This window comes from Coccidioides immitis, assembly GCF_000149335.2.
Source record: "Coccidioides immitis RS genomic scaffold supercont3.3, whole genome shotgun sequence".
NCBI lineage: Eukaryota > Fungi > Ascomycota > Eurotiomycetes > Onygenales > Onygenaceae > Coccidioides > Coccidioides immitis.
Genome location: NW_004504308.1, coordinates 474,681 through 499,044, shown reverse-complemented (window position 1 = coordinate 499,044; position 24,364 = coordinate 474,681). Strand labels below are relative to the sequence as shown.

Sequence of the window (24,364 nt, the reverse complement as noted above, 5' to 3'; positions counted from 1 at the left end):
GTAAAGGGTAATCGCTGTACGTAGCTGTTGTGGACTTGGTATGAACACATATTCTTTATAAGTATTCACTCTCGCTCACAGGTATGCTCAGATAATACAATTATGTCCACGATATCAGCTTCTCGGTGCCTGCTTAACTTGAGCCTAGTGCTTTTGAGATCCGATTCCCCCGTCGTCCGCGAGCTTCAGCACCAAGAGGAGGGAATTTTGCCTTGGAAAGAAGAGGACTGGAAGAGAAAACTGGACAAATCCAAGACACTTTCAGACTCTGCTTACAAACACCTCGCCGACGTGTGCAGCTGCTACTGGCAATTCGAAAGCGCCGGTCACCTACTAAAAACGGAAACCATTGACAGTCAGCACAAAGCCTTGATAGCAAGAGTGAGAGAACTTGACGGCACAAATAAAGATATAAGTGACCTTCCAATCTGGGAATTTGGTGTTACCGCAAATGCAATAATACTCTGTGCAAGTGTCGGCATGTTTACGGTCGCTCCAACACTAGACGACAAGGAATTCGAAAAGAGATTGACAGATTTCGAGTATCATGCTTCCCAGCTCAGCCAGTCACCACTATACGAACTTGAGGGTATCATCGCCAGCAAGGTGGATTTGCGAGTGGTAGATTTAGTTGTCGCTGTAAGTGTCCCGCATAGATGATAATTTATTTATTTATTAAAGACCCAAAACACAACAGGTTGTCGGGTTATTCATACCAGTGCTACAGAAGCATTTCCTATCTAATAACTCTTTATATAACCAGTGAATTCTTGACGACACCATCCACAGGTCCTTGGTTCAGGAGAGAGGCATCCTGGGCAAAACCTATGTCCGCACAGGAGGGTTTTCCACTCTGAAGGGATGGTATAACATATTGAACATTGACATCGACGCTCCAGCTCCCTGACTTCAGCCTCAAGCTTGTGGATCTGCTCATGTTTCACGATCAGCTCTGCACGGTGCTTGGTTTCAAGCTCGGTGTTCTGCTCCTCCAGGTAGCGCACTTTTTCTTCCAGCTCCCTGATTGTCGCGGACTCTGCTTCGAATACTCTGTGAATTCCCTGGTTCGCTGTTTCCTATCTCAGGGTCAGCAAAGAACAAGGCCCGCTGAGAGACGAACCTTACCAAAACCATTTCCAAGCTGGGCATTTTGCGTTTCTTCAGTGGCTGCGACGCTGTGGACGCAGAGCCATCAGGAAGCGCCAGGTCTTTAAACAGAGCGTCGTACGCCGGGAAGCTATAGTTCGCAAGGGGTCTCTTTCTTCGTAGCTTTCGCAGCGGGGACTGAGGTTCGGCCATCTCTGCATCCGTATCTTCGATGATGATAGCGGTGGGGGTTCCATTACGGCGGGGTCCAGATTCGGGTGAAGCCATGGCTGAAAGTCTGTTGTCAAAGAGCTCGCACAGCAGGAAGGCAGCTCCAGGTCAGATGCAGTGGGCAAATGGAGTAGAATGATGGCAGGTCACGTCGGAGGGGTGAACACACTCTTGATGTTGGGCCGGGCGGCTCGGGCTACGCAAACAGGACCCTTCGGTGGGTTTCTTGCGGCGGTGGGATGGAAAGTGGAAGAGGAATTGAAAGAAAGATGGATTCTGGAAGGGAGGGAGGCCATATATATACCCAACGGCCGAAGAGGAGGTCACGCGATTGTGCCTCTCCGTTGGCGTATAGCTTGCGTATCAGGATGACATAAAAGGGGCGTTGATGGGGGACATTGCCCCGGCTGCTAATCAGGGCCGGGGGCGCTCGGGTTATGCTCTCCAGGCATTGAAGCACGACGCAGCATCGGGGTGAGGGGACAAGAAGGGTAGGTATCGCTCGGTTGTGGTTGCGTACAATAGAAGAGAAGCATGGCAGTACGATGGGCTGGTGGCCCGGTCTCTCCGGTTATATACCTGTGGGCAAACTGCGGGTTGACCCTGAGGAGAAAGATGAGGGCACTGGTCAAGAGGAGAGGCCACCTGATGGTTGATCACGATATCCCTTTCATGTACATGGAGCCGTGCGTCGTCTCCGGGGAGCCATCGGCAGAGCCTGTCTCTGTGGCCCTTCCTCCTCTCGCTGGGAATGTTGTTCTGGAGATCCGGGAGCCTGAAGAGATCTTCTGGGCTGACTGGGCGACGGCGAACCAGGCCCCGTGGCAGCTTCCTCAAGGGGGAGGCGTGTTCGGCGTATCGGAAATACCATTAATGGGCTGAAGTGGAATGCAAATTCAGGGGGCGATGTGCCGGATCATGGAGAGATGAAGCACCATGCCGGTGATTTTCCGAACGGGGTGCTGGTACGGACAAGAAAACTTCCATTTTGAGCAGATTGCTTCATATGTCGTAACTCCAAAAGGCATTTATCCTTCCATGCAGCTCTTGCTATCTTAAATTTCCCGGTTTCCTGAATCACACTCAGACATGCACTCAGATATATAAAGCAGGCTGGCACCCAAGTGTCATTAGATTTCCAGCCTGCCTAGGTGCAATGCTCAGACACACTCACCGGTTACCTCTCTATTGGCTGCCATTATTACCATTTTTTGGTCCCTATTCTGGCTTCCGATATTCCTAGCTACCGCTTATCGAAGCCGAAGGACAAAAAGATCTCAGGACTAAGAGTGATACGCGTTTCATCACTATTCTTTGTGAGTATGTGTTCGCGGCGTACAGTTCATTTAGATTTCTAGCCTGCCTTGGTACAATATTCGGACACTTACTGGTTACTATTGCGTGGAGTTTTTTTCGCTGCCTCTATTAGATCCTGCATCCCGAACCCTCCACTGACACTCGCATCATGTGTGACTATAAGAGAGTAATCTATACTTGTCGCCATGCAAAAAGTATTGTTGTGGCCTGGTGTACTGTGTACCAGAGAACTCACAGACCCTGTGAACCAAACATTGTTGACAGGTGAGGCATCATCATATGCAACAGCACACCTTCCGCAGACTGACCAAGGACAGGGAACTGGCAATAAAACTTTGCGGTATGTTTGCTCAGGAAAAAGGGAAACCCCTGTGTTTTGCTTATTGAGATATAGGAGGTTGCAACGGAAAAAGCCTTGTGAAGGGAAAATGATTGATAACTATGTTTCTAGAAGTAAACAATGTCTCAAAATCAGTCACACTCTCTTGAAAATATTCATCAAAGGAAATCTAATCAATTACCACTTTGGCGGGCAGGAGACATGTCCAACGGACAATCGACAGATGGAGAAGCAGCTGAGAGAGCTTCAGCCTCGTTACCACAAGCTTCGAACTGACTGGCCACACCCGTTTGGAAATGGGCTGACCTTTGGGCGAGCCGCATATCCTCCATGCAAAAATCTCCCCCTAAGTGGGGCCACAGATTGAGCCGGCGCGAGCTGCCGGGGCCTAGTTCGCAATGGTGCGCCCTGACAATCAGGCCGCTGCCCATGAATCTGTAATCCTTCGCACAAAAATCCCATATAAATTTAAGATAAGTGCAGATTTGACTGAATTGAATTATCAAACTCGTCATCAATTCAAGATCACAAAGCAACAGCGTGCCCAGTGTTCACTTCTTCCCTTGGTGCCTTTGCCTCACTCACCAAATGTCATCGCCAGCCACCACTGCAGCTATGCCCCAACAGTAAGAAACAACCCTCTTTCTGCTGCCACTCTATCACAATTGCAGGCTGTCCTGACATATTATAGAAGTGTTGCCAACCACACAGCTGAGCTGTCTTCCCCCGCAAGCCGTTCTGAAATGCCTCACTTGGAAGACCTCCAGCTCCGGGATAGGTCTCTCTCCCCAGGAAAGTCGCGCAAACGCCAATTGCCCCAGGAATCTGCTGCCAGCGCTCCCATCCGTCCATGGCCTGGAACCCACAGGGTCTTTCCTGGGGCCAGGAAGCACACAGCTTATGACTTTGACTCACCTGTTGCCGCAATATCAGTGTTGGGGAGATCACATGAGATGCCTGTTAACAAATTGCCCCTGCAGCCTGAGATCCGTCAGATCACAGAAGAGCAGTTGAGAAATGAAGTTCGCACCATCTATACTGGCATTGTCCTTGTGGAAAGAAAATGTGTTGAGATTGACCGCCAACAAGCCAACAATCCTTCAACCCTGACAAATAAGCAATTGCAGGCTCTCATGGCCTTGCATAGGACCCTCCTATATGAGCACCATGATTTCTTTTTGGCATCCCAGCATCCGTCAGCAAGCCCTGCCCTCCAGAGAGTAGCCAGTCGCTATGCTATGCCTGCAAGAATGTGGAAACATGCGATTCATTCATTCCTGGAACTTTTGAGCCACAGGCTCCCTGAGGTGCTGGACCACATGCTTGCCTTCATATATACCGCCTATTCCATGATGGCCCTGCTCCTCGAGAGCGTTCCGAGCTTTGAGGATATATGGATTGAATGTTTGGGGGATTTGGCCCGGGTTAAAATGGCTGTGGAAGAGTCAGATCGTGACAGGGAGGTCTGGGCAGGGGTGGCAAGGTATTGGTTCAACAAGCTAGCTGACAAGTCTCCCATGGTTGGGAGAATTCAGCATCATCTTGCTGTTCTTGCCAGACCCAACATTCTTCTTCAGCTGTTCTTCTACTCCAAATCCCTCATTTGTGTCCACCCATTCCCAAAAACCAAGGGTTCTATCCTTCTTCTTTTCGGCCCCTGTCTGGAACAAAAGGCACCACTTCACCACCCTCCTCTGATGTTGTCATTTGTGAGAGCTCACGGAGTTCTTTTCAGCAAGCAGTCAATACTTTCATTTCTTGAGTATGGGTATGAGTTCATATCCTTCCTGGAAACACAGATTGGCCGTGTGGGGTCAAAATGGAGGGAACAGGGAATCTACTTTGCTTCTGCAAATTTTGTCTCTCTTTTTGAGTATGATCTTGGCTCTTTTATTGGCAAAGCATTTGTTGAGACCACCCACTCCCCTGTCAACATCTCTGAAGTTAAAGATTCCTACTACACCCAGCATAGCACTCCCGCTGCTAAACTATCCTTGCACCCCGTGTCTCATTCTGGTCGTTTCCAAACCTCTGTTGAAGTTATTTCTTATGCCTCTTGTTTTGCATTCCACACTCTTGCATTGGTGCTAAAACATATTGGTGATAAAAATGTTCTCTCCCATGTACATGTCTCTTTGGCATTTCTGTGGTCTTTGGCATTGGTTCCTGAGGCTATGTCACATGCTCAGTCTGAAATACCATGGCAGGCATTGGTGACATTCCTAAATACACTAAACACACAGGGCTTGAATGAATCTCGTTTGAAGAGTCAAAGTTTTCCCATGCCAGAAAGTGGAATGAAGTGCCATCTTCCAGAAGATTTCTCTATGCGTGGATTGATTTGGAGCCAACTATATTATCCTCCTGGGTTTTTCAATTTTTCCACGTTGGAAGATGACGAGGAGCGGTCTTTGGAACCCCCCAGCATTACAGCACCAAGAACTGAAAGGTGTCTCTGGATTGGCCATCGTCTTGCATCTGTGAGTTGGGAACTAGTATTCTTAAGTATTCTCACCATGCTGACTATTGATTTTAACTATTTCCTTAGCTTGATATCTGGATCTCTTTTAATGAACAACAGAAGAAGTTTATTGTTAAAGATTTCGCTCTGGAGCTTGAAAATTATGCACAAGGCCCGGCACTTTTTGATGAAGCAGGTCGATTCTTTAGCGAAAGAGAGCGTGTGGAGACGAAACGTGAAGGGACGGTGACACGCACATGACAGATATAGGGCCCGTATTACATAGCGTTTAGGCCGCGAAAAGGACGGAGAAGAAGGGCTTCTACGGGAGAGAGCAGGAGAATGTCAAGCACGGAGATGAGCAGGAAGGATGAGCGGGTCAGCGAACTTGAGGCTGAAGTCCATGAGCTGAGGTGTTGATGTCAATGCCTGGTCTGTTACCAAATCCCTTTAGAGTGGAGGACCCTTTTGTGTGGGCATAGGTTTTGCCTAGGATGTGTTTCCTCTGCTGTAAAGACATGTGGAATATGCCGTTAGGTATATCAAGAGTTACTAGCTAGGAGATAATTTTTGTCTGAGCCTTGACCGCTCTTTGAAAAAATTTTTTGTGCTTACACTAATTTGGCCTCGACGGGATTCGAAAAGCGCGAACAATTGAGAGCATGGGCTCGTGTTGCCTGGACCTCCACCTGGCAGCCCGCAGGCGAGTTTCTTCGTGACCAGGTGGATGAGGTGAAACGCCTATAGCGAAAGGATGGAGGGAGGGCTAAAGACAGCCGGCCAGGCCGACAAAGGCGCGAGCAAAGCAGAAGGCAATGCATTCATTGATAAAGCTAGTACAACTTTCCTCGTTTCAAACAGACCCCTCACGGTTTCCGGCAACGGACGGGCAACCAATCCATCCATCTGGCGTCTAAAAAAGCCCTTTTGCGGCCGCGACAGTGCGAGTACCATTATGCACAACGCCTACCCATCCGCGGCCGTGATGTCCTCAACAGCCCGGTTAAACGCTTGGATAATTGGTTCATAGAGCCTCTCGGGTTTCATCGGCGTTCCGGTGAAGAGAGCATCTTTGTGGATAGGAAATAGGACCCGCCGTAGCGTTCTGCACAGCGGTTTAATATCCTCCAGCTCCGGGGGGAACTCCCATAAGAGATATTCGAAAGTTTTTGCATCCATATGACCCCCCTTCCTGCTAGCAATCTTCACATAGCTCCCAGTGTACCATTCATTCAGGAGACTGTCTTCCGGCTTTTCTTTCAAACGGTTGAAACGTTTCCATCCATTATGGGCGCACTGCCAGATCAGCACGTAGAAGAAGGACTCGAGATCGTGCCGGTATGTATGGTCAACATTAAGAAGCACCTCAATGGCCATGAACTCCATGGTGCCGGTCTGGCGTCGTGCCCCGCTCCGCGTACCAATTTCTTTGGCGAGATCCAAGTCGATCAGCATGCCCGAATGGCCGTTGGCGGTCTCCGGGTCAGTGATAATAATATTATTCTCAGATATGTCTCGGTGTAGGATGTTGCCTTCCATGTAAAGGGACTGATGCGCCTTGATCGCGTCGCGGACGGCCTTCAAAAGCTCGATAGGCGAATGGTACTCGTAGATCGGCCGGCCAGCTGGTGTGATGACCAGGCAGCGAAATATCCGGTTATCATAAAGCTCCTTGCCGTCCTTATCAAAGAGGCTCGGATTTCCCACTTGCTGGACATCAAAAGTCAGTTCGTCCTCCTGCTGGGCGACGCCTGATATTTGACTGCTGGAGCGCGACCGTTTAGGCATCCGCGTATCTTTATCAGGAGATCGGCGTTTTCGGCTGGTCTGCTTGTCACTGGTGCTTGGATGAAGCCGAGTGAACGACCGTGACCGAGGGTCATTGGAGCGAGACGGGTGGACAGAGGATTTGTGGCTAGTGCTTTTAAAGATGTGGCGCTTTTTGAAGGACAATCCGTCTCGGAGCGTGGCAATGTCTGTTATATCACAGAAAGCAATGACCTCTGCCACTCCCTTGACACCCCTTTCTTGAGCCAGTTTAAGAAGATCCTTTTCGCTTGCCCGCTTGTCTGATGTCCACGAGAACTTGGCCACGCCTTGCACCTTGTTGTCAACATCAGCAAGAAAGCAGGCTGTCCCCCGACACACAATGGCGCTCTGATAGCTGAGTGGTTTCGGGTTCAGCTGCATGACCACCTCCTCGCCACTAATGTTCTCAACAGTGATTGTGTTGGCACCACTACCATCCTGTGCTATGAAGGTATCCAGCCCCAGCTCTTCATCGGTCATCATTGCATAGCCCAAGATCATCTGAAAAAAACGCTTTGGATCTTTGTTGACATCAAAAGAGCCCGAGCTGAAAGGACCCGAGCGATCCCATATCCACGCCTCCGCCTTCGTTCCACAGACAGCAAACGCATGGACGAATCGGCGCGTCGGCTGGGCTTTGAAGACCTCCCGCACATAGCGCGCCATCTGCAGCAGTGTACTTTTGCTCCTGATCTCATCCTCAGGTTTTTTCAGCTCGCCGACGACCCGAATATCCTTCCAGTTGTGCTTTCCACCGATGTCACACGCGCTTCGGTCCCTGAGGAGAAGATCAATCTGTCGCTCCGTGTCTGAGCCAGTGAGATCACTCTTACTCGCTGTGGTGAAATAGACGCTTCCTTCATCCGACAGAAACTCATCTTGGAATCCAAACAACCAATCGAGGGCGTCTTTCTGTGTTGGCGGGTCGGGGAAGTCGGGCCATTTGTTGTCATCTCCGGAGCCAAGCGCGCGACGAGCTGCATTGTCTGCCCGTGGGTTCCAGTCTTTCCCTTCAAAGTATTTTTCAAAGAAACCCTCAACATCCCGGTGAGTACAGTCCTCAATCTCTTCAAAAAGCCTTCTATCCACCAGCAGACGCGTCTGCTCTGATCCTCTCTGCGATGATGATGTAGATCTAAATGGCGTGCCATCGAACGAAAGTGGGATGCTCGCCGGGGGGGTGATTCTAGAGATGGTGGTAATAAGGTTGAAGACAGCTTCCCAAATATCAGGATCTGGTGCTTTCTGAAGAATAAGATGTGTTAACAAGCGGTAGCGCTCATACTGAAAGTCGCCTTCTCGAAGGTGCGTGAAAAGCCTTGATAGTTCGGAAGCAACATCTCTGCTACTAATCGGGGGTCGGAGATTGAAAGCAGCTTTTTCATCCATTAAAGTGATTAAAAGCTTTGATATTGCCATTTGGCGGATATCGTCAGGGTCATCGTCAGTGCCGTCGTAGGATGCTAGGGATGGCCGTTCCGCATCTTGGAGCAAGTCACGTACACGATCGAATGAGTCAGCTAAAGGATATTTTGTGATGACAGACAGTTCGGCTTGCGATAATTTTGCCATACTTGCAACGCGAGCTGCCACGGAATTGAGAGAGTTGCTTGAGGAAGCAGCCCTGGCAAACCAGAAGCCTTCGAAGACGTGCCAAGACCCTAAGGCCAGGAAGGGAGAATAAAAGGTTGGCAGTCGCAAGGGCAGGGCAGAATTACCTAATCCCGAGGTGATGCCAAGTGATTTTTCCCACTCATCCTTCACTATTGTGCTTCAAAAGGCTCACAGCCTTCCAAGACTAATATTTCACAGAATTACCCCCTAGAATACAGCAGATACTTGGCAAATTAGTGACCATGTGATATCAGATTGACTATAATCCGAAATGTAGGGCCAATGTGGGACACTCTGTCAAGGCAATATAAAGGCAATTTTTTTGGAACGCCGGATATTGTAAATGCTTCTCTAGCCGAAACACATATGGTCTCTCCCTTCATGTTCGAAAAGGCAATTTCAGTTACAATAACAAGATAGAATCGCTACAGGAACTTTCTATCGCCCACGAAACTGTCGAACGGCCCCCGATTGACTTTGCGTTCTTGAACCATTGCTGGGGAAATAACCTCCAGTTCCTTGCGGATAAATTCCCGCCGCAGCTCGTCACAATTCGGGATCTCCTCAGTGACCACTAGATTTCGAATCCATTGGAGCGGCGAGGGCGGCGTTTTCGGGGATATCTTTTGGAACTGGAGTACAGCGTCTACTACATCCTCCGAGTCATCATCAATGGCGGAGGAGTCATGGGGTAAATAGGCGGAAGCTTTGCTATGGCGTGTTTGCTGCAATGGTTCCACTTTATGTGGCAGCCAAGGCCTGAGACGCATGGGTTGCTCTCGACCCTCGGAATTGTTTCTCGGAGGGCTTGTATCGAAGGTTTTCAGCTGCCGAACGGCGCTTGACCCAGTTACTTTTCTTGAAGGCGGCCGTTGGATCCCCCGTTTGCTCTCTACTGGTCGCTTCAGTAGCCGAAAGGAGGGCAGAGAAAGGGAAGGTAGCTCTTACGCCAATACTCGGCTTCAATGTATTGCCGCATCTCTTGGTCAGTATTATGATGCCATTCAGGCGTCTGGTGTGCCCCTCGCTTCCATTCGGAGGGACGCGGTGGTGTTTCCCATGATACAGGTGCGCTATCTCGTCGTGTGGGCGTACTGAAAGTGCAAAGGTCCATCGGCTGATCTTTCGAGATTACGGACATCCCACGGCGGTGGCTAGAGTCCGCATGTTGGACTAACGGTGGCTTCCGCCAGGCCAAGCCGATTGTTGCCCACATGCTCTGTACACATGATAGGAACTGTCGTTTGAGAGCCGAAAACCGCTGTAAAGACTGCTTTGGTGCGGCGTGGTAAGACATGAGGCTCTGGCCCTTCTTCGAGCCAGAAGATTGACCAGACAGACTGACGCTTCTCTCCTGTGTCATGATCTTCCAGCGGCATGTTATGCTAGCGCCAAACGCGAATACTGGTGCGGCCTCAATTCGGCGAAGCAAGACGGAGTGTATTGGGAATTGGGATGTCTCGTTGTGACGGATGGGCGGTACGTGCAAAGCCGAACGGGTTTCATCAGAGATACAGTGCTGCTAACATCAAGGCGTGCTGAACTGCGGTAGTCATGGTTGGACAGGCCACAAAATTGAAGGCTGGCCATCATTGTAGAGGATCTGTTTATCTTATATGCGTTGGCGTATGTTGCCGTCATGCACTTTGTTGTGCTTCAGGGCATTCGATAAAATTGCTGTGGAGTTGTTTGTTTCCCGCGACCTACCATATTGGATATTTCGACTCTTTTTTGACAGAATTTCGACAAAAAATCGATCGAAGTTCGAACTCCCAAACTCAGTGTTTGCCTTATCGATTACGTCACGTGTGCGCATCAACCCCGCTGTCGAGTTGGGCATCAATCCACTTGAATCACGCTTTTTGCTGCCCGACAGTGGCAGAAAGTCATGGGAGCTAGTCATACGTCATCAGTAAACTTCAATCCTCAGCCTGGGTAAATATTTTCCGCGTGGAAGATCAAAAGCAGAACAGAAAACCCGAGGACAGATCGAAGTTATATCCAGATCAGCTGCTGAACATCCGCTGTCGGAGCTCTCGAAGTTTTGAATTTCTATTCTGAATAACCAAGAGGTATTTATCCTAATTCCTTTCATTTTATCAATCAAATTAACCCACATTAGTCCTGCTCCACGGCGACATTGCGCGAGCTTGGTCGACAAGCCACCTCCTTGCGCTCCCGAACTACTACAGTGCACTTCTCAGCGCGTAACCTCGACACCGCATGCTGCAGATGCATGTTCACTTTCAGCTATGACAAAGGAGGTATACCGGCACCATTCCCTTGTCACTATTTTGAACTACCGATTAACACGATATAGGTTGGATCTCAAGCACTGGCTGGGGCCGAAGAGTACATCGATGTGAAGCTCTTCGAAGCCGTGAGCGTTCAAAGGACCATCACCGGAAGGGGCAAATCCATTATTATATATGATCCGAAGGCAGATATGGACTCCCCCCCGTACTGGCAACACAACAAAGTCGCAGAAAATGGGACAAGTGATGTCCCTGCTGGCTTCAAAGTACGCGTGATATAGATGCCAGTTTAAGCTTCTCAATCAATTCCAGACCTTTTTCATGACCCACAACCAATGTGATTGAGATGTCTTGGTTTCGGTCTTCAGGGACTAGGACATTCAGGCAGTCTGTTGTTTCTCTCTCGTTTCCTCCTACGGTCCGCTCCCAGATCCACTGGTTACTGTTTTGAATTGCTCCAAACAGAAGACTGCCTATTTGCGGTATTTCGCTGACTCGTGCGGCCGAACACCTAAAATCAACTATGGATGTTGTTAGCGGCGCCATGGGTAGCTAGCCTGAAGAGCTTACGGACCTCTTCTAGCTGGCGGGATTGAAAATTGCTCGTGGTGAGTCGGTTGAACGGCTGCACGTTCAGCTACCAGGTTGGTCAGCTCCACTCGGCACACGGTAGCAATCACATAATTTTACCTGCATGCGTCTCCGAGGGATTCTGTTGATTCATAGGAGAGCATATGTTCGATGGTTGAGATCCAGTTATAATTGGTGTATGGGACTGTTCCACCCGTGAGGAATAGAAGTCGAGATATTGATCTGCAAGCCGATCCAGCACAACGTGGCGAAGCCCAGGTCTATCTTTGATCACGTATGGTAAATCAAGCAAGACATCCTCCTTCGCGATGGCGATCACAGATAATCCGAGACCAACCACACAGAGAATAACCATAGGAGGACCGTTTTCTTCCATAACTCGCTCTAGAAAGGTGAGATAAGTGGTGCGTCGCTTTGCTCCTTTGGTATCTGAAGGCTTGCCACTCCGCAGTAAGTCGACGGCTTCTTTGATCCGCTTTTCTTGGTAGTCTGTGACACCCTTGCGGCGTTGAATTGCCCTTGACGCATCGGCAAGGGCGGATAAAGCGCCATCAATCGACAAAGGGGCCATATTACCAGCACGTCAAGGAAGAGTCAAGAGGAAGTCAAAAATAAGTCGAAAATGAGTCGAAAAAATCGCTGGCCTGGGTGGGTTATAAATGTTGCGTATGCACGGACCTTCAATTAGTCATCAAGCGGCGTCTGGAATGCGTCATTTATTTGTCGAAAATGTGTCAAAATTTCGACGAAATGGCATGAAGTGGTGATCGACTTGCGTGAGGCAGGATGACAGTACCTGAAAGGCACTCCTCACATATCAACACGAACAAAATGTAGCGTCAATATTCTAGCTCTGGAACCGTTGCGGAAGCACGGAAACATAAAACGTGGCTCTGTTCCTCTCTTTCCTGAGGCAATCAATGCCCAAACTGACCCCAAGTTGTTACCCTATCCCGATTCGAACACTATGGATAACACCTTTTCGGCCAAATCGTCCGCCCTTCGAAGCGATGCCTCGACCCCCATTCCACCACCCAGTCCCGCCCACAACCAGACCTCCCTTGACAATACCAGCGGCGGAAACGTTAGCCAAGAATTGCACCTAAAAGATGAAATGTATGCCACCACCCGGAGTGCTGTAGCCGCCGTTGTGCTGACCATTTAGATGGGACGAAACACAGACCGAGCTCTTTGCGGTTACCTGGCACGACCCCAATAGTGCTCATGTAAACAAAACCTACGTGGAAATTCGCTCAGAGTTTTTACGCAGCACTCTGGCAGAATGCGGCCTTGCCATCAACAGCCGCCTACCAAGCACCAGGGACCTTAGCGGCTACCTACCCCAGCTGAAGAAACATGAGAAGCGGTTAGGCCCATTTATCAATTGGCTTAAAAGTGTCTCGACGCTGAATGATCCGACGTTCTGGGACGGTGAGGTGGACGAGAGGGAGGATCCCACTTTTCAGTGAGCAGGCACCCGCGGGAAATTTTACCGGCAGTAACAATGCCGGAAAGTGTTGATATTGTTCGGGCGGTTCTTATCTTCAGGATATGGTTTGAGGCCGGATTCCAATGAGCAATTTCTGTTAACAGGCAATGTTGTAATGAGAATTACTTTGTATACACTGCTTGCTATAAATTGAAGTTAATGCTCCTCAACCTGAATTCCTCGAAACATCGGCTGCAAGGAAAAATATTATTCCAGAACCACCTCTAAATCTACGACAGTCAGCTACAACCAAAGGTGCAAATTGAGGGGCGCGATGCTTCCATGCCAGGCGAAAAAGCGCCAGAAGATGGATGATGGAACGAAGACCATGTCTCAGGCTTTGGCCCTGGGCTACGATATAATCCAGCGAAAGAACGGCGAATCCCCACCCGAGGAGCGATTTCGTGAACTTGAGGAAGAGATCAACCGTCGCGGATTTGGGGAACTGCGTCACAGCACCAGCAATTTTCCCGGTGACCGAAAGCCCGTTGATGGAATGGCGGCAAGAGAGCTCCTCTATCATGGAATCAATGTGAGTCCACATCTCCACTTAATGGTAGTGGCTTGGTGCTAAGATTCAGTTCGCCGACTCGGATCCTTTTTTCCATGCCGCCATCGGCTGTTCCTTCGAACATGCAGGGAAGGAAGGTCCGGGACTTGTATTCTGGGCTAAAAACCCAAGCCAGTTGAAACGTTTCCATGCCGGAGCACGCAGTACGGCATTCATATACTGTTCAGCAACGAACGAAGAGCTTCATGAGGAGAACGGCCTCTTTCGCATTGTGGAAGGCTCCCATACGATGATGCAAGGACAAGTTGATGAAACTGCGACTACCAGCATCCGTCTTCGGCCAAATGAGGTGCTGATAATGTCTTCCAACTTGACAATTGAGTATCCAACAGCAGGAGGAGGAGTTGGCATCTGGATGATGGTGTATCGCCCTAAGTGATACAGTTCTCGAACATGGAGACATATATATATATACACTTCACTCATTACAGGAATGTGGGATCTAGGGTTGCAAACATCGGATCATCTTCATAGTAACCATTGAAGAGTGTTGGATCTTCGGCAGACCTTGCCCATTGCCTCTCCTTCTCGGTCATGTACGATTTGTAGTATATTTCGTCCTCAGTTTTATAATCGTATTGGAGCAAATCGCAAATCTCCTGTAACCTGGAAATTTTGTCAGCCAAGTCCGACGACCAGTGAGCCCGATGACATACGATATGGGCACCCCTCCCAGTCGGTGAACAACACAGGGTATAGAGAGCGGTATCCACGCAGAGCTCTCTTGGTTATTGTCCTCCAAGATGTCCTCTCTGGCTTTCAGTCTGTCGACAAAACTCTGGAGGGTGTTCGTGTCTGATGCTATTCGAGCGTAATAGCTCAGCGGGCGTCCATCTACTGTTCAGTTAGCACGGGAGTTTACTGCCTCGGTAAACTCTTGGATACAAACTCAAGAAGAAAACTTCAGCACTTCGACTCCCCCACTGTGTTTTCGAGAGTTGGGTAATGCACCCGTTGACCCAGCGCGCTCCCCGAAGGTATCCTTCAAGGTTGCTCTCCCCGGTGTCGCAGACACATTCGCGCATAATGCGGATGACTTTCTCCTTTGCAACTCCCGTTTTGTACATAATGTAACAGTTCGTGGCGACGATCAGATGGCGAAAGTTTGCTATCTTGCCAAAAATCTTCGCCTTACTTGCGGCCTCCGCCTTCACTTGTGCATCGAAGGTTGCTGTCTCCTGGGCATACCTATACGAGGCCTCTTCCCACGGCAAACTTTCCACGCCTGGTGGAGCTGGCAGACTAGGAGGAGTGGATGAAGTGACCTTCGCCCTAGCTGAGTTGGACGTGTCGAACTTGTTGCGTAGAACAATCGCCAGTACCGAACGATTCTCCTCGATGCTGTAGAAATGGTTGTCTTTCCTGAAACTCGTCCATTCCCCAAACTTCGGTATGCTCCGAACAAACGTGTCTAGCTGCGCTCGCCACTGCTGTGTCGCGTTGGGTTGGACCCGCTGCTTCTTAGGTTTCCAGATGACAAAATTCAGCTCTGTCGTTTGGGCTTGTCTCTCGCTTGTGGAATGAAGCCTCTTCTTCAATGATCCGCGATGTGGATCAGCGCAGGATTCACAGTTCGCCGGTTTGCTGTTTGGACGCGGTGGCCCGGGAGACGGAAGATGTGTGACAATAAATTGTTCAAGGTACTGGATGTACTGCTCGTTGCTACCATTAAACGGGAAAAGCCGTTGTCTCGCGGCCATCGTCGCGACAGGTTTTGTAGGATGGCCGTGTCTTCGAGCTTCTCAACGTCTACCAGGGAAATTTAGCGTGCCTCACGGTCAGCTGATCCCCAATTTCTTCCATCCGGCTGCTTGGTTCCTCCTCTTGCAACCCGTTTCCATTCCGCAGACAACCCAAGCCGGATTTTCGTTGGGGGATACCTGTCAATGCTTGAGGAAGACCAACCTTCATCCACTGTTAGAGGCAATCAAAAGTCCCAGCATAGACACCAGCCTCTGTGCCTGTAAGCAGAGTATCTGGCGCCTCGATCAAAACGACCAATTCAACCCTCAGCGGGAGACGATTCTGAAGGCGACCAAGACTGATTTCTGCGCTATTCCCAAAACCGTATTATCTATTCGGTCTGAATAGATAATACGGTTTTGGGAATAGCGCGGTGGCTTTGATTTAGGTTGGCGCTGTGATGTTTCCGGAACTTTCAGAGGTGGGTCCGGGCTCGCAAGATCGGCATATCAGGTAAGTACCCGCCATTTTCCTGGGCAATGTACTCTCCTCTCCTGAGGCGCATTCGCCGCGAGCCGAGCACAGGAGGCATGTATGACGGTGATGGCCAAGATGCTTTAAAACGCTGATCGAAACTCGTAGCTGAGGATAGCGCGTTTCCCGGATTATGAGCACATTCGTCTGAACTTCTTGGTGGCTTGCAGACGTGCTACTCCTGAAATGCTGGCTTAGATGCCGCATCAAAAGGTCTCTAAACCGATACCCAGATTAGCATAAAAGGTCGCCTTACCGCCCTTTGGATACCTTTGCTCGAAGATAGATGGTGCCTGGCCAGTCTTGATCCTAGCAAGATACCAACTGTCTTCTGTTATTTCCTTTGTTTGACTGACCTTGCATCATGCAGGATGCATTTCTTATCTCGGGGTTACCAAACCTTGTCTACAGCTTCTCCTCTCTGCCCATCTTTATTTTTTCTGTTCAACATATCCTTGTCATTTGGACTGGCGTGAACGAGCGGGAGAGCAAGCATAAGAAGCGCGATATACTTCTGACCTCGGCATACTTTTTGCTCATTGTGGCCAGCATTGCTGTTTTTTCCTTCAGCTTCTGGCCCGTGTATCTGCAAAGTGAGTGTCTCGTGCGGGCGACTGTGACGGTGGCTGACCAGGAGCAGATGAACGCGCGCTCTATGTGCCTCTGATGATCTGCATGATGGTTCCAGCAGGCGTTGAGGTATGTACCCCCTGATGCACGGTGGCATGAGCTGATAATCCAGGGAATGTGGCAAACAAACACCCTGCGCGGCCTGGCCTCTCCATGGGCTTATTTGGTTTTGATGGTTTATGCATGCGCAATTCCTCAAATTTGCTTTGCGTTTATGTACGTTCTAAACCCATGAGGCTGAACCGCTGTACTCATGCCTGTCTAGGCCTTGGCTTCTCCGATACGCCCTTTTACTTACCGCGCCCGAATATGGAGCTCTCACCTTCATGGCATTCTTCATTACACTCCGATCGGGGTGTGCCCAGCGAGCCGCTTTGCGGGAATCTCTCTGTATCAGCATGCTCACTATTACAGCTCTTGGTCTTGCCGTTTACGGGTTTATTTATGTTGAGATGTGCCCCTTCCTTCTTTTGGTAAGCTTTCCAAGCCGTTCTTCTGCACAGTTTCTGATCCGGAAATAAGATTCTTGGTATTGTCCTTGTTGGCAGATATCCATGTCGGATCAAGGGAGCAGCACCTTCCGCTCCCTCAGAAGCTTCTCTTGTATCCATCCGCTGTCCCTCTAATTAGGTGAATGTCACCTCTACATACGTTTCTGCCTGCTCGGCTTTTTCTTCTTCAAAGCCGTTCGCCCTATTACTGCTTCCTTTCCTTTTACAAACATCCATTCATTAGCTTTTTTTATCCTTGGAATACAATTGTTTTGCGCACTAATAGTAGTTGGAACGCCGATGAAAGGCTTGTTAGCCCCACTTGTCGAGTGGGGCTTCCGAGCGGACCGTGAGTTTAGACCAAGGTCCACACTTAACCGCTGCTCGTCTCCTCATCTCTTTTTGCCCGTTCGCTTCGATGATGTGTGGAAGCGAGTGTTAAACGCTATTCTTGCTCATGTACGGAGTACTCCGTAGCGTACCTTTGTTTGTTGTGGATAACTGAGACTTTGGTGGGGAAAATGATCGGTGATTGGAACGAACAAAGTATGTTATCATTGGCGTTATTCGCGCCACATTTCAGATAAGTACAGCTGTTGCGTTATTTTGCAGTATAGAGGATTACGACAGATGCCGGATACTAGCTCTGCAACGGATAAGATAAATGAGACAGAGCAGAAAGGAAGTAGGGCACCCGGAGAACAATGAGTCGCGTGTATGTGAAGGAGGAATATAAAGATCAACAGAATTTCATTTTCTCCAAAGCATTTTCAAGAAACTAAGCTCCCATGCGCTTGACTCCCTTGCTCCTTATTCTATTAGTTTTTAGTATCATGCTCAATAGTCCACTATTCTGGCCATTGGGGAAATCTGACTGTTCTCCTCTAGTCGACGATTCTTCGGGAGAGAAACGCAATGAATGTTCCATATCCACATTTCGCCATGATTGCGATCAACCACGCCGGGCATATCACATATCATACATCGTCTTCTGTTAGAAAAGGTTGCTACGACATTTTCAGTGATGATGTCGAGGCGCGTTTCCTTCAGTCAGCCGGCATGGCGCACCTATGTCATACCTCTTTGGAAGAGGCCCGCCAGAGCCCGTTCTCCGAAATTAACAAAGACTCTGAAGTTGGCGAACATCATTTTGCTCTCAAAATTGGTGACAGAGAGAGAGTAGGGGCCTATTATCACGCAGCCTTTTGTGGATTCCTACAGTTCAATTGCCGAGCCATCTGTAAACCCTGGATCGATGTCATTGAACCGAAGAAACAGGTCAAGCATCCTTATAATGGAGGAGAGAGCACAAAACCAGATTGGTGGCCTGCAGGAGTGATACACAAGGAACCTGATCATTTGAAGAAGCCCGGTAGGTTCAGTACACATAAATGTTAAGAAACAGCCACTGATGCATAACCCACTGTTCCACAGATCGCGTCCAACTCTTGGTCCATATTATCCGTACCGCTATGGCTGATAAGCTTCTAGAGGCTGGAAAGGAAGTCCGACGCAAAATCAAGCCAAAAGAGAGGTGGAATATTCTTGAAGAAATATGCACGGTTCGGAGGATGGAGGAACGTTATGAAAGAGGGGAAATAGGTGAGTACTTCTTCCATATCCTCAGCCAATACTAACATTCGATAGGCGCCGTACGCCTGCAACCAGTCCATGGGGATTCCAGCTGCAGCCGCAACCGCTAGTGACCCCTGGATCTACACCGGTCACAGAACAAGAGACCTTTCTTTCATCTCATGTTTCAGCACCAGCAATTTCTGAATCGAAGGTTCCTCTCAACGAGCTCCCTGTCGCAGACATGAATGGCACCAGGACACAACTACGGCGTGGATACCTTACAGATACTGCCGGTCTGCAGTACCACTTTGCCTTTGCACCTCAAAGTTGGCCACCCATCGCCACTCGCAGTACATGGTGAGTTGTCTGTCAGCAAACCTCACTCTGCCTCAGCGGAAAAATTTTGCTGCTTGTATATTTTACAGTCGCATGCGCCCATCCCTGCTGCCCCTGGTACACCTAAGTCAGTGGCCCATGGTTGCTCCTCTAACATTTTACGTTCTCTCGAGTTGCCCCTTGTCGTGCTTTCGGTTCAGTAACCAAAGGTTCTTCTGGCCGGAACCTAGCTAGTTGGGACCATGGTAAATCAACCCGAGTGTCTAAGCATTTTCACCCACATTCACCACGACCACGAACCCTGCGGGCTCATGGCCGTCCTTAGTCCTCTCCACCTACGCTCTAGAACCGTGGTCATCCCACCCTTAGCCCGTGTTTCTTGCAGTGATGTGGCCGCCCCTAGTCCACTCTGCGTCCTACTCTTTTCATGCTATTTGCTTTCTTATGCCTGTCCCAGCCGCCCTTGTGACAGCTATGCAGCGCACCACTATACGTACATACCCCTGCTCCTTGCCTTAGAATTTAGCTATTCCTTAGAGGAGCTGCTGTGTTCCCACTTGAGCTTCCTTGATTGTTTTTCTATCTGTTCTGTATCTCTATCTTGTCAGGTCTTTTCTGGCCCTCCTCTCCAAATTTGACCGTTGGTTGAAACCAGAAGGTCCATACCGTATATATACCGCCGTGGTCATTCTCTTCTCGTTTCTTCTTATGTTAGCCTTACTTGATGCATGCAGTTATACGAACAATAATAGAATAGTTTCCATATCAATCCAGATGTTCTTGGCGGATTTTTACGTCAGCCGATGTCACATGAATTGAAGCCGGATGCCTCCTCCAATGAGGCATGAGGAACTGAACCCTCGCAAGCTCTTGGCTGACCTGTCGCAAACTCCGCCATCCGGGGAGTTCCACGACTGCATGCCGACAGCCTGCAACTTACCTTTCCTGCAAAACGGCGTCGAAGGGAGCACAGCAGCAATGAATTTGATATGTCGCAAGTCTGTCAGTCGGACCTTGGTGGCTGGAGCTTGCTTTGGTTATTTAAAGCGTCACCCTCCTCTTCACTGGACTTGAAGCTGAGTTTCTCAATGAGTCCTCTATCTCAATTTTGTCGGGACATCGGTATTTGCTATGCGTGTTTGGAAAATTTCAAAATAGCTAAGTCAGCAACCTTCTCCCTGAAGACAGTATTGCCACCAGCTCGATGGATGCTTACAGTTTGACAGTAATAGCGCCCAACCACACCGTTATCATAGCCGTACTGCGGTTTACCCTCGTGGTTAAACTACCAGCAGGGGTTCTGGCTCTTCCGATCCTACCAGAATTCCGTCAAACGCCTTCAGGCTGCCTCCATGACGCATGTTGCTGTGCAAGATGCCTGCCGAAGGCCAACAAGCCCCTTCCAGCAGAACTTCCTCTACACACAGGCCCCGTTTATGCACCACAGCGCGCACCCGCAGCAGCCCTTACCATTCTTGTCCACTGAGGAACTACTACAGCCCGGGCAGTGGGCAGAACCTGAAACCATCTGGCCCCGGGGGTTCGTTGAATGCCAGGAGGTGCCAGAGCAGTATGAGCTTTTCCCCTCGCGGACCCTTGTGCCGGACCAGCAGCAATACGGCTTGGAGCCACCACCAGCGTGTCCTCAGCTGCCCAAAGAGAACAGCAACAACCACAGGCCAATGCGACAGACCCCCGAATATTCCCCGTTGACGGATCAAACCAACAGCGAATTGTTGAATCCGACTTCTTCGTCTCCTACGTATCAACCTTCCAGTGACTTGATATCACCTTTGCTCAACGTGTTTAGGGAGCCCCAGGACTCCCCTAGCAATCCGAATATGTACGGCTGTACCTACCGCAAATGCACACTACGCTTTGAGACGCCTACAAAATTAGAGGAGCACAAGCAATTAGCCCACCACCAGTTTACGCGCAAACCTCATAACTACCGGTGCAACGACATTAACTTGTCCACGGGCAAGTCGTGCAGCCGGAGCTTCAGTCGACCTTATGATCTAACTCGACACAAAGCTACAGTCCATGATGTCTGCAAGCAAAAAGCGCAATGTCTTCTCTGCGGAGGGACCTTTAGTCGCGATGACGCACTCATCCGACACATGCGCATGGTTCATTCCGAGGTCAATCAACCAGACAAGAGGCAGCGGAGTTACAGACACATGAGAACTTACAAAGCAACGAGGATCTGAGGAAACGCTATCCAGCATGAACTGCAAGCCAGGGGGAAAGTATTTTGGGAGAAGTTGACGGTTGCCTAGGGGGTCTCTGACTTCAGCCTCTGTTTCTGGAAATCTTGTATTAAGGGCTCAATGTCTAATCGTCGCTGCCGCCGGCTTTTATCTTTAAACAATTGTTGACCGTAAGCCCTACTAGTACAGCGTATTAAAATCTGTCAATATTAAGTCACGATTGAAGACGAGTTCTCGAGCATTTGGGCCGCACACCAGTCCCTCGCGTGTCTTGTACTTCCACCCCAGCAAGTGGCTGTTTTCTTTTCTTGTTTCACTTGAAAAAGTTCGCGCGGTTGCTCTCATATTCTTTGGATGCCCAGAGATCGCCGCTGAGTTCTTCAGGATCAGCAGGAGTGGTGTTCCATTGACATCGCCCCTTTGGGAGGCGAGCAGGGATAATGGCCATGATACCCCATGAAAACCATCGGTTCTATGGAATCAACTCTTATGCAGGCATTGGTGACGTTCAGATATATATACTGGCGATTCTCCCCTTCAAACCAGCAGGTTTACTTGATACTTAGCCCCCAGGACTATCGATCCCACATTCCGACGGTACGCAGACATTCGGCCACACTCTACATTATTGATTAAACGCTGCTAAGAGCAGCAATAGATAGGTAAGGTGAAAGCTATTATTGTCACGGGCTTTGCTAAAGAATGCGTTAGACTATCAGCAATGGCGACCGCAAAACAGGTTTATCTTATTCCAGACTCCGATCCCACATCCACGGCTCCCTCTACAGGATTGGGCCCTGCCGATATTTTCCATGTTTTCCGATCCAAGGATGGCTGGCTTACTGTTGCTGCAATAGAGCCTCGGGTTTCTGGGGTTCAGAATATATCTGCAGAATTTTCCTGTGATATAGAAAGCTTCCTCTATGCCGCAGCGGTTGCAGAGTGTACCTCTCCGGACGCCAAGACGGCATATTTGCGGATTATCAGTGGCCGAGATCTGGGGGAACGATTCGAATCAATCTGCGAGACTCGAGATGCGGTGATAATTGACCACCTGGAGGCTGTGCTGGAACAGTGGCAGACGATTATTATTTCCCTGGATGACATAGAGCGCCAGGCACCCAAATGGTCTGTGAACTGCCTATATGGCAGCTTGCTTTTACAAGAAAAAGCTCTATATCTTACCCGCGACATCATTCGGGGGAGTATCGCCGAACATCCTGAGTGCTGGAGAGCGGTTCTTGACGTTCCTCTGCCTGCGGTCGCTGACTGTGTTGGGAGGATTCGAATTTTTCTAACTGACCCATCATGGCCCGAGTCTCTCGACGATATTCAACGTTCAATGGAGCCATTCAAGCTTGTTAGAGAAAGGTGTGAGGAGGAAACGAGAGAGCTTAAAGCGAGGCTTGCACGCCTCGAGGCAAGACGACATTCTCACGGCGCAAGGCCTATCTTGGTACGCACTCTCAGGTCCATGGCTAGAACTCTCTACTCACTGCTTTTCTAGACCGAGAGGCCTACTGTGTATCAGAGCCTGCTTCACTTATGCTTGATTCTCTGCAGGTGCGACTATCCCGTTGTCCGCAGGCTTCGAAAAGAGACGGATGTGGTTTCCTGGCAGCACAGTGACTGGAAAGAGAGATGTAGCCAACTCAGCCATCTCTCGGATGATGACTACGAAGGTCTTGCTTGCACTCTGAGCGACTTTGCTCCGTTCGAAAAAATTGAATTGACAGGCAAGAGAGTGAAGAATCAGGTTATGGCTCTGATGGCGAAACTCAAGGCGAGTGCGGGTGAGATAACTCATGAAACTGGGTCCGCTCCCCGAGCGAGTGATGAGTTCAGTGTTCATGCAAACATCATGCTACTCTGTGCCCCCATTGGAATATTTGCTATTGTCCCAGAGCTAGAAGGCGACGTACTTCGCAGAACAGATCCCGAAGATCATGCCGCTGAGCTCAGCCTGTCGCCTCTGTACCAGAACGACGCTATTACTGCAAAAAGCGCAAAAAGTGAGCTTGCTGGCATTCTCTTCTGTCTGGAGCCGCAACATCTTTCCATCCAAACAGCAAAAGATGGCCTGTCGGTTGGCTCTCACAGCCTCTCCCCTGGTCGGCAGAGGCTTCTTAAACGGCCTAGCTATGACAGCATTGACGATGCCAACGAGAAACGACAGAGAAGGAGCGAAGAGGCGGTTGATAGATGCAGCGAACCTCGATCTGAGTCTGACTAGGCTTGTATCTATTCCAAGGATGGGAATGGTTCAGGCCCAGGATTTTAGTATGATTGGTAATGTATCTGCGTTCCACATCTCGTCTCGGCCTCGAGACTGACTCTTCCGAAACAGCCTCGACCCGACGCTACGATTGAAAACAATCCCCACCATCGCTGCGGAACTTTCCAATAATACACTCTAGCCTTTTTTCTGTCCACAAGACAGCCTGCCTGCTAGCCAGTCTTTGGGTTGGCCTCTGCAGCTTTCCAGCACCGCGAGATGACTTCTTCCATTCTGGCGAGTGACATCTGAGGTAAACGGCTGTTCTCCCTACATTCGCCTATGATGGCACTAATTAGAATGTGATAACGCTGTTTTCTAATTTCCACGTACTACACTGGTTTTCTGTGTGTTTCCTATGTCAGGTTAGTCCTCTCATTACATGAAAGGGCGAAGGAAAGCTGAACTTACTCTTCGACAATCCTTGGAGGACATCGTATTTTTGTCGTCTGATACACTGTGCACCATGCCTTAACAATGCACCTCACGTGTTCGCATTCGTAAATTGACAATGTATAGTCGCACATGGCTGGAAGACAGGATGGTAAGTGCTATTCAGGAGACTATGGGTGGTTCGTGAAGCCCATGAACATTTATATATGTGCGTATCATAAAACTTGCTGTACATGGGCGAGGCTGATCTGTTCATGACCTCCCGCGATCCTTCCCGCAGCTTTCCTTAGCCATTGCCATTGCACAAGGGAGAAAGGAAAGTACACAGGCTGCATAGAATCTCTGTCATGATGCATAGACCCAGGTCCCTGTTCCCTCTTCGGTTCGGGTATGTGGTTTCGCCTTGTTTGACCTCGCACAAATGGTATTCTTGACAGCCAGACTGGAAGACGCCACGGGTCTGGACTAATAGC

General features: G+C 49.4%; 13 protein-coding genes across 13 annotated transcripts; 8 read left to right on the top strand and 5 right to left on the bottom strand.

Moving 5' to 3' along the window:
- Nucleotides 1-751: 751 nt before the first annotated feature.
- CIMG_08744 (uncharacterized protein) lies at nucleotides 752-1,374 on the bottom strand (the record flags this gene model as incomplete). Its single annotated transcript, XM_001241580.2, has 3 exons — nucleotides 752-825; nucleotides 887-1,076; nucleotides 1,126-1,374. 3 exons carry the CDS (start codon nucleotides 1,372-1,374, stop codon nucleotides 752-754), a joined length of 513 nt encoding a protein of 170 aa, XP_001241581.2.
- A 477-nt stretch (nucleotides 1,375-1,851) lies between these two features.
- CIMG_08745 (uncharacterized protein) lies at nucleotides 1,852-3,126 on the top strand (the record flags this gene model as incomplete). The annotated part of the gene is made up of 3 exons (XM_001241581.2): nucleotides 1,852-2,637; nucleotides 2,725-2,898; nucleotides 2,952-3,126. One exon carries the CDS (start codon nucleotides 1,852-1,854, stop codon nucleotides 2,197-2,199), a length of 348 nt encoding a protein of 115 aa, XP_001241582.1. The 3' UTR covers nucleotides 2,200-2,637; nucleotides 2,725-2,898; nucleotides 2,952-3,126.
- Nucleotides 3,127-3,279: 153 nt separating this feature from the next.
- Nucleotides 3,280-6,055, top strand: CIMG_08747 (uncharacterized protein). Its single transcript, XM_001241583.2, has 4 exons — nucleotides 3,280-3,447; nucleotides 3,530-3,600; nucleotides 3,666-5,454; nucleotides 5,523-6,055. Exons 1-4 carry the CDS (start codon nucleotides 3,373-3,375, stop codon nucleotides 5,694-5,696), a joined length of 2,109 nt encoding a protein of 702 aa, XP_001241584.2. The 5' UTR covers nucleotides 3,280-3,372; the 3' UTR covers nucleotides 5,697-6,055.
- A 311-nt stretch (nucleotides 6,056-6,366) lies between these two features.
- CIMG_08748 (uncharacterized protein) lies at nucleotides 6,367-8,816 on the bottom strand (the record flags this gene model as incomplete). The annotated part of the gene is made up of 1 exon (XM_001241584.2): nucleotides 6,367-8,816. The coding sequence occupies one exon, from the start codon at nucleotides 8,814-8,816 to the stop codon at nucleotides 6,402-6,404; it is 2,415 nt and encodes an 804-aa protein (XP_001241585.1). The 3' UTR covers nucleotides 6,367-6,401.
- A 194-nt stretch (nucleotides 8,817-9,010) lies between these two features.
- CIMG_08749 (uncharacterized protein) lies at nucleotides 9,011-10,407 on the bottom strand. The gene is made up of 2 exons (XM_001241585.2): nucleotides 9,807-10,407; nucleotides 9,011-9,750 (listed from the first exon to the last, which is right to left on the bottom strand). Exons 1-2 carry the CDS (start codon nucleotides 10,219-10,221, stop codon nucleotides 9,284-9,286), a joined length of 882 nt encoding a protein of 293 aa, XP_001241586.1. The 5' UTR covers nucleotides 10,222-10,407; the 3' UTR covers nucleotides 9,011-9,283.
- A 477-nt stretch (nucleotides 10,408-10,884) lies between these two features.
- Nucleotides 10,885-12,281, bottom strand: CIMG_08750 (uncharacterized protein). Its single transcript, XM_001241586.2, has 3 exons — nucleotides 11,804-12,281; nucleotides 11,688-11,750; nucleotides 10,885-11,634 (listed from the first exon to the last, which is right to left on the bottom strand). Exons 1-3 carry the CDS (start codon nucleotides 12,273-12,275, stop codon nucleotides 11,375-11,377), a joined length of 795 nt encoding a protein of 264 aa, XP_001241587.2. The 5' UTR covers nucleotides 12,276-12,281; the 3' UTR covers nucleotides 10,885-11,374.
- A 169-nt stretch (nucleotides 12,282-12,450) lies between these two features.
- CIMG_08751 (uncharacterized protein) lies at nucleotides 12,451-13,361 on the top strand. The gene is made up of 2 exons (XM_001241587.2): nucleotides 12,451-12,820; nucleotides 12,870-13,361. The coding sequence occupies exons 1-2, from the start codon at nucleotides 12,672-12,674 to the stop codon at nucleotides 13,171-13,173; spliced, it is 453 nt and encodes a 150-aa protein (XP_001241588.1). The 5' UTR covers nucleotides 12,451-12,671; the 3' UTR covers nucleotides 13,174-13,361.
- A 104-nt stretch (nucleotides 13,362-13,465) lies between these two features.
- CIMG_12225 (uncharacterized protein) lies at nucleotides 13,466-14,428 on the top strand (the record flags this gene model as incomplete). The annotated part of the gene is made up of 2 exons (XM_012358601.1): nucleotides 13,466-13,725; nucleotides 13,775-14,428. Coding segments are annotated over 2 exons (629 nt in total), but the record flags the coding sequence as incomplete, so codon positions are not given.
- On the bottom strand, nucleotides 14,190-15,771 carry CIMG_08752 (uncharacterized protein; the record flags this gene model as incomplete). Its single annotated transcript, XM_001241588.2, has 3 exons — nucleotides 14,654-15,771; nucleotides 14,421-14,598; nucleotides 14,190-14,370 (listed from the first exon to the last, which is right to left on the bottom strand). The coding sequence occupies exons 1-3, from the start codon at nucleotides 15,462-15,464 to the stop codon at nucleotides 14,190-14,192; spliced, it is 1,170 nt and encodes a 389-aa protein (XP_001241589.1). The 5' UTR covers nucleotides 15,465-15,771.
- A 236-nt stretch (nucleotides 15,772-16,007) lies between these two features.
- On the top strand, nucleotides 16,008-17,387 carry CIMG_12226 (uncharacterized protein). The gene is made up of 6 exons (XM_004444916.1): nucleotides 16,008-16,227; nucleotides 16,352-16,574; nucleotides 16,622-16,680; nucleotides 16,724-16,827; nucleotides 16,877-17,084; nucleotides 17,134-17,387. The coding sequence occupies exons 3-6, from the start codon at nucleotides 16,648-16,650 to the stop codon at nucleotides 17,239-17,241; spliced, it is 453 nt and encodes a 150-aa protein (XP_004444973.1). The 5' UTR covers nucleotides 16,008-16,227; nucleotides 16,352-16,574; nucleotides 16,622-16,647; the 3' UTR covers nucleotides 17,242-17,387.
- Nucleotides 17,388-18,044: 657 nt separating this feature from the next.
- Nucleotides 18,045-19,038, top strand: CIMG_13171 (uncharacterized protein; the record flags this gene model as incomplete). Its single annotated transcript, XM_001241589.2, has 3 exons — nucleotides 18,045-18,474; nucleotides 18,537-18,708; nucleotides 18,750-19,038. 3 exons carry the CDS (start codon nucleotides 18,045-18,047, stop codon nucleotides 19,036-19,038), a joined length of 891 nt encoding a protein of 296 aa, XP_001241590.2.
- Nucleotides 19,039-19,986: 948 nt separating this feature from the next.
- Nucleotides 19,987-21,453, top strand: CIMG_13170 (uncharacterized protein). Its single transcript, XM_004444914.1, has 2 exons — nucleotides 19,987-20,175; nucleotides 20,240-21,453. The coding sequence occupies exon 2, from the start codon at nucleotides 20,366-20,368 to the stop codon at nucleotides 21,221-21,223; it is 858 nt and encodes a 285-aa protein (XP_004444971.1). The 5' UTR covers nucleotides 19,987-20,175; nucleotides 20,240-20,365; the 3' UTR covers nucleotides 21,224-21,453.
- A 491-nt stretch (nucleotides 21,454-21,944) lies between these two features.
- CIMG_13169 (uncharacterized protein) lies at nucleotides 21,945-23,456 on the top strand (the record flags this gene model as incomplete). The annotated part of the gene is made up of 2 exons (XM_001241591.1): nucleotides 21,945-22,679; nucleotides 22,731-23,456. The coding sequence occupies 2 exons, from the start codon at nucleotides 21,945-21,947 to the stop codon at nucleotides 23,454-23,456; spliced, it is 1,461 nt and encodes a 486-aa protein (XP_001241592.1).
- Nucleotides 23,457-24,364: the final 908 nt, after the last annotated feature.

What these genes read in the sequence shown, in the direction of transcription:
- CIMG_08751 (XM_001241587.2), top strand. Translation starts at nt 12,672, where the DNA reads ATGGATAACACCTTTTCGGCCAAATCGTCCGCCCTTCGAAGCGATGCC. An exon ending in TTGCACCTAAAAGATGAAAT is followed by an intron (nt 12,821 to 12,869) that starts GTATGCCACCAC and finishes CTGACCATTTAG; the next exon opens with ATGGGACGAAACACAGACCG.
- CIMG_12226 (XM_004444916.1), top strand. Translation starts at nt 16,648, where the DNA reads ATGATCTGCATGATGGTTCCAGCAGGCGTTGAG. An exon ending in TGGTTCCAGCAGGCGTTGAG is followed by an intron (nt 16,681 to 16,723) that starts GTATGTACCCCC and finishes CTGATAATCCAG; the next exon opens with GGAATGTGGCAAACAAACAC. An exon ending in TGTGCCCCTTCCTTCTTTTG is followed by an intron (nt 17,085 to 17,133) that starts GTAAGCTTTCCA and finishes TCCGGAAATAAG; the next exon opens with ATTCTTGGTATTGTCCTTGT.
- CIMG_08750 (XM_001241586.2), bottom strand. Translation starts at nt 12,275, where the DNA reads ATGGCCCCTTTGTCGATTGATGGCGCTTTATCCGCCCTTGCCGATGCG. An exon ending in TCCCTCGGAGACGCATGCAG is followed by an intron (nt 11,751 to 11,803) that starts GTAAAATTATGT and finishes CCAACCTGGTAG; the next exon opens with CTGAACGTGCAGCCGTTCAA. An exon ending in AATCCCGCCAGCTAGAAGAG is followed by an intron (nt 11,635 to 11,687) that starts GTCCGTAAGCTC and finishes CAACATCCATAG; the next exon opens with TTGATTTTAGGTGTTCGGCC.
- CIMG_08747 (XM_001241583.2), top strand. Translation starts at nt 3,373, where the DNA reads ATGGTGCGCCCTGACAATCAGGCCGCTGCCCATGAATCTGTAATCCTT. An exon ending in ACTGCAGCTATGCCCCAACA is followed by an intron (nt 3,601 to 3,665) that starts GTAAGAAACAAC and finishes GACATATTATAG; the next exon opens with AAGTGTTGCCAACCACACAG. An exon ending in TTGGCCATCGTCTTGCATCT is followed by an intron (nt 5,455 to 5,522) that starts GTGAGTTGGGAA and finishes CTATTTCCTTAG; the next exon opens with CTTGATATCTGGATCTCTTT.
- CIMG_13170 (XM_004444914.1), top strand. Translation starts at nt 20,366, where the DNA reads ATGACGCATGTTGCTGTGCAAGATGCCTGCCGAAGGCCAACAAGCCCC.
- CIMG_08749 (XM_001241585.2), bottom strand. Translation starts at nt 10,221, where the DNA reads ATGACACAGGAGAGAAGCGTCAGTCTGTCTGGTCAATCTTCTGGCTCG. An exon ending in CATTGAAGCCGAGTATTGGC is followed by an intron (nt 9,751 to 9,806) that starts GTAAGAGCTACC and finishes AGCGACCAGTAG; the next exon opens with AGAGCAAACGGGGGATCCAA.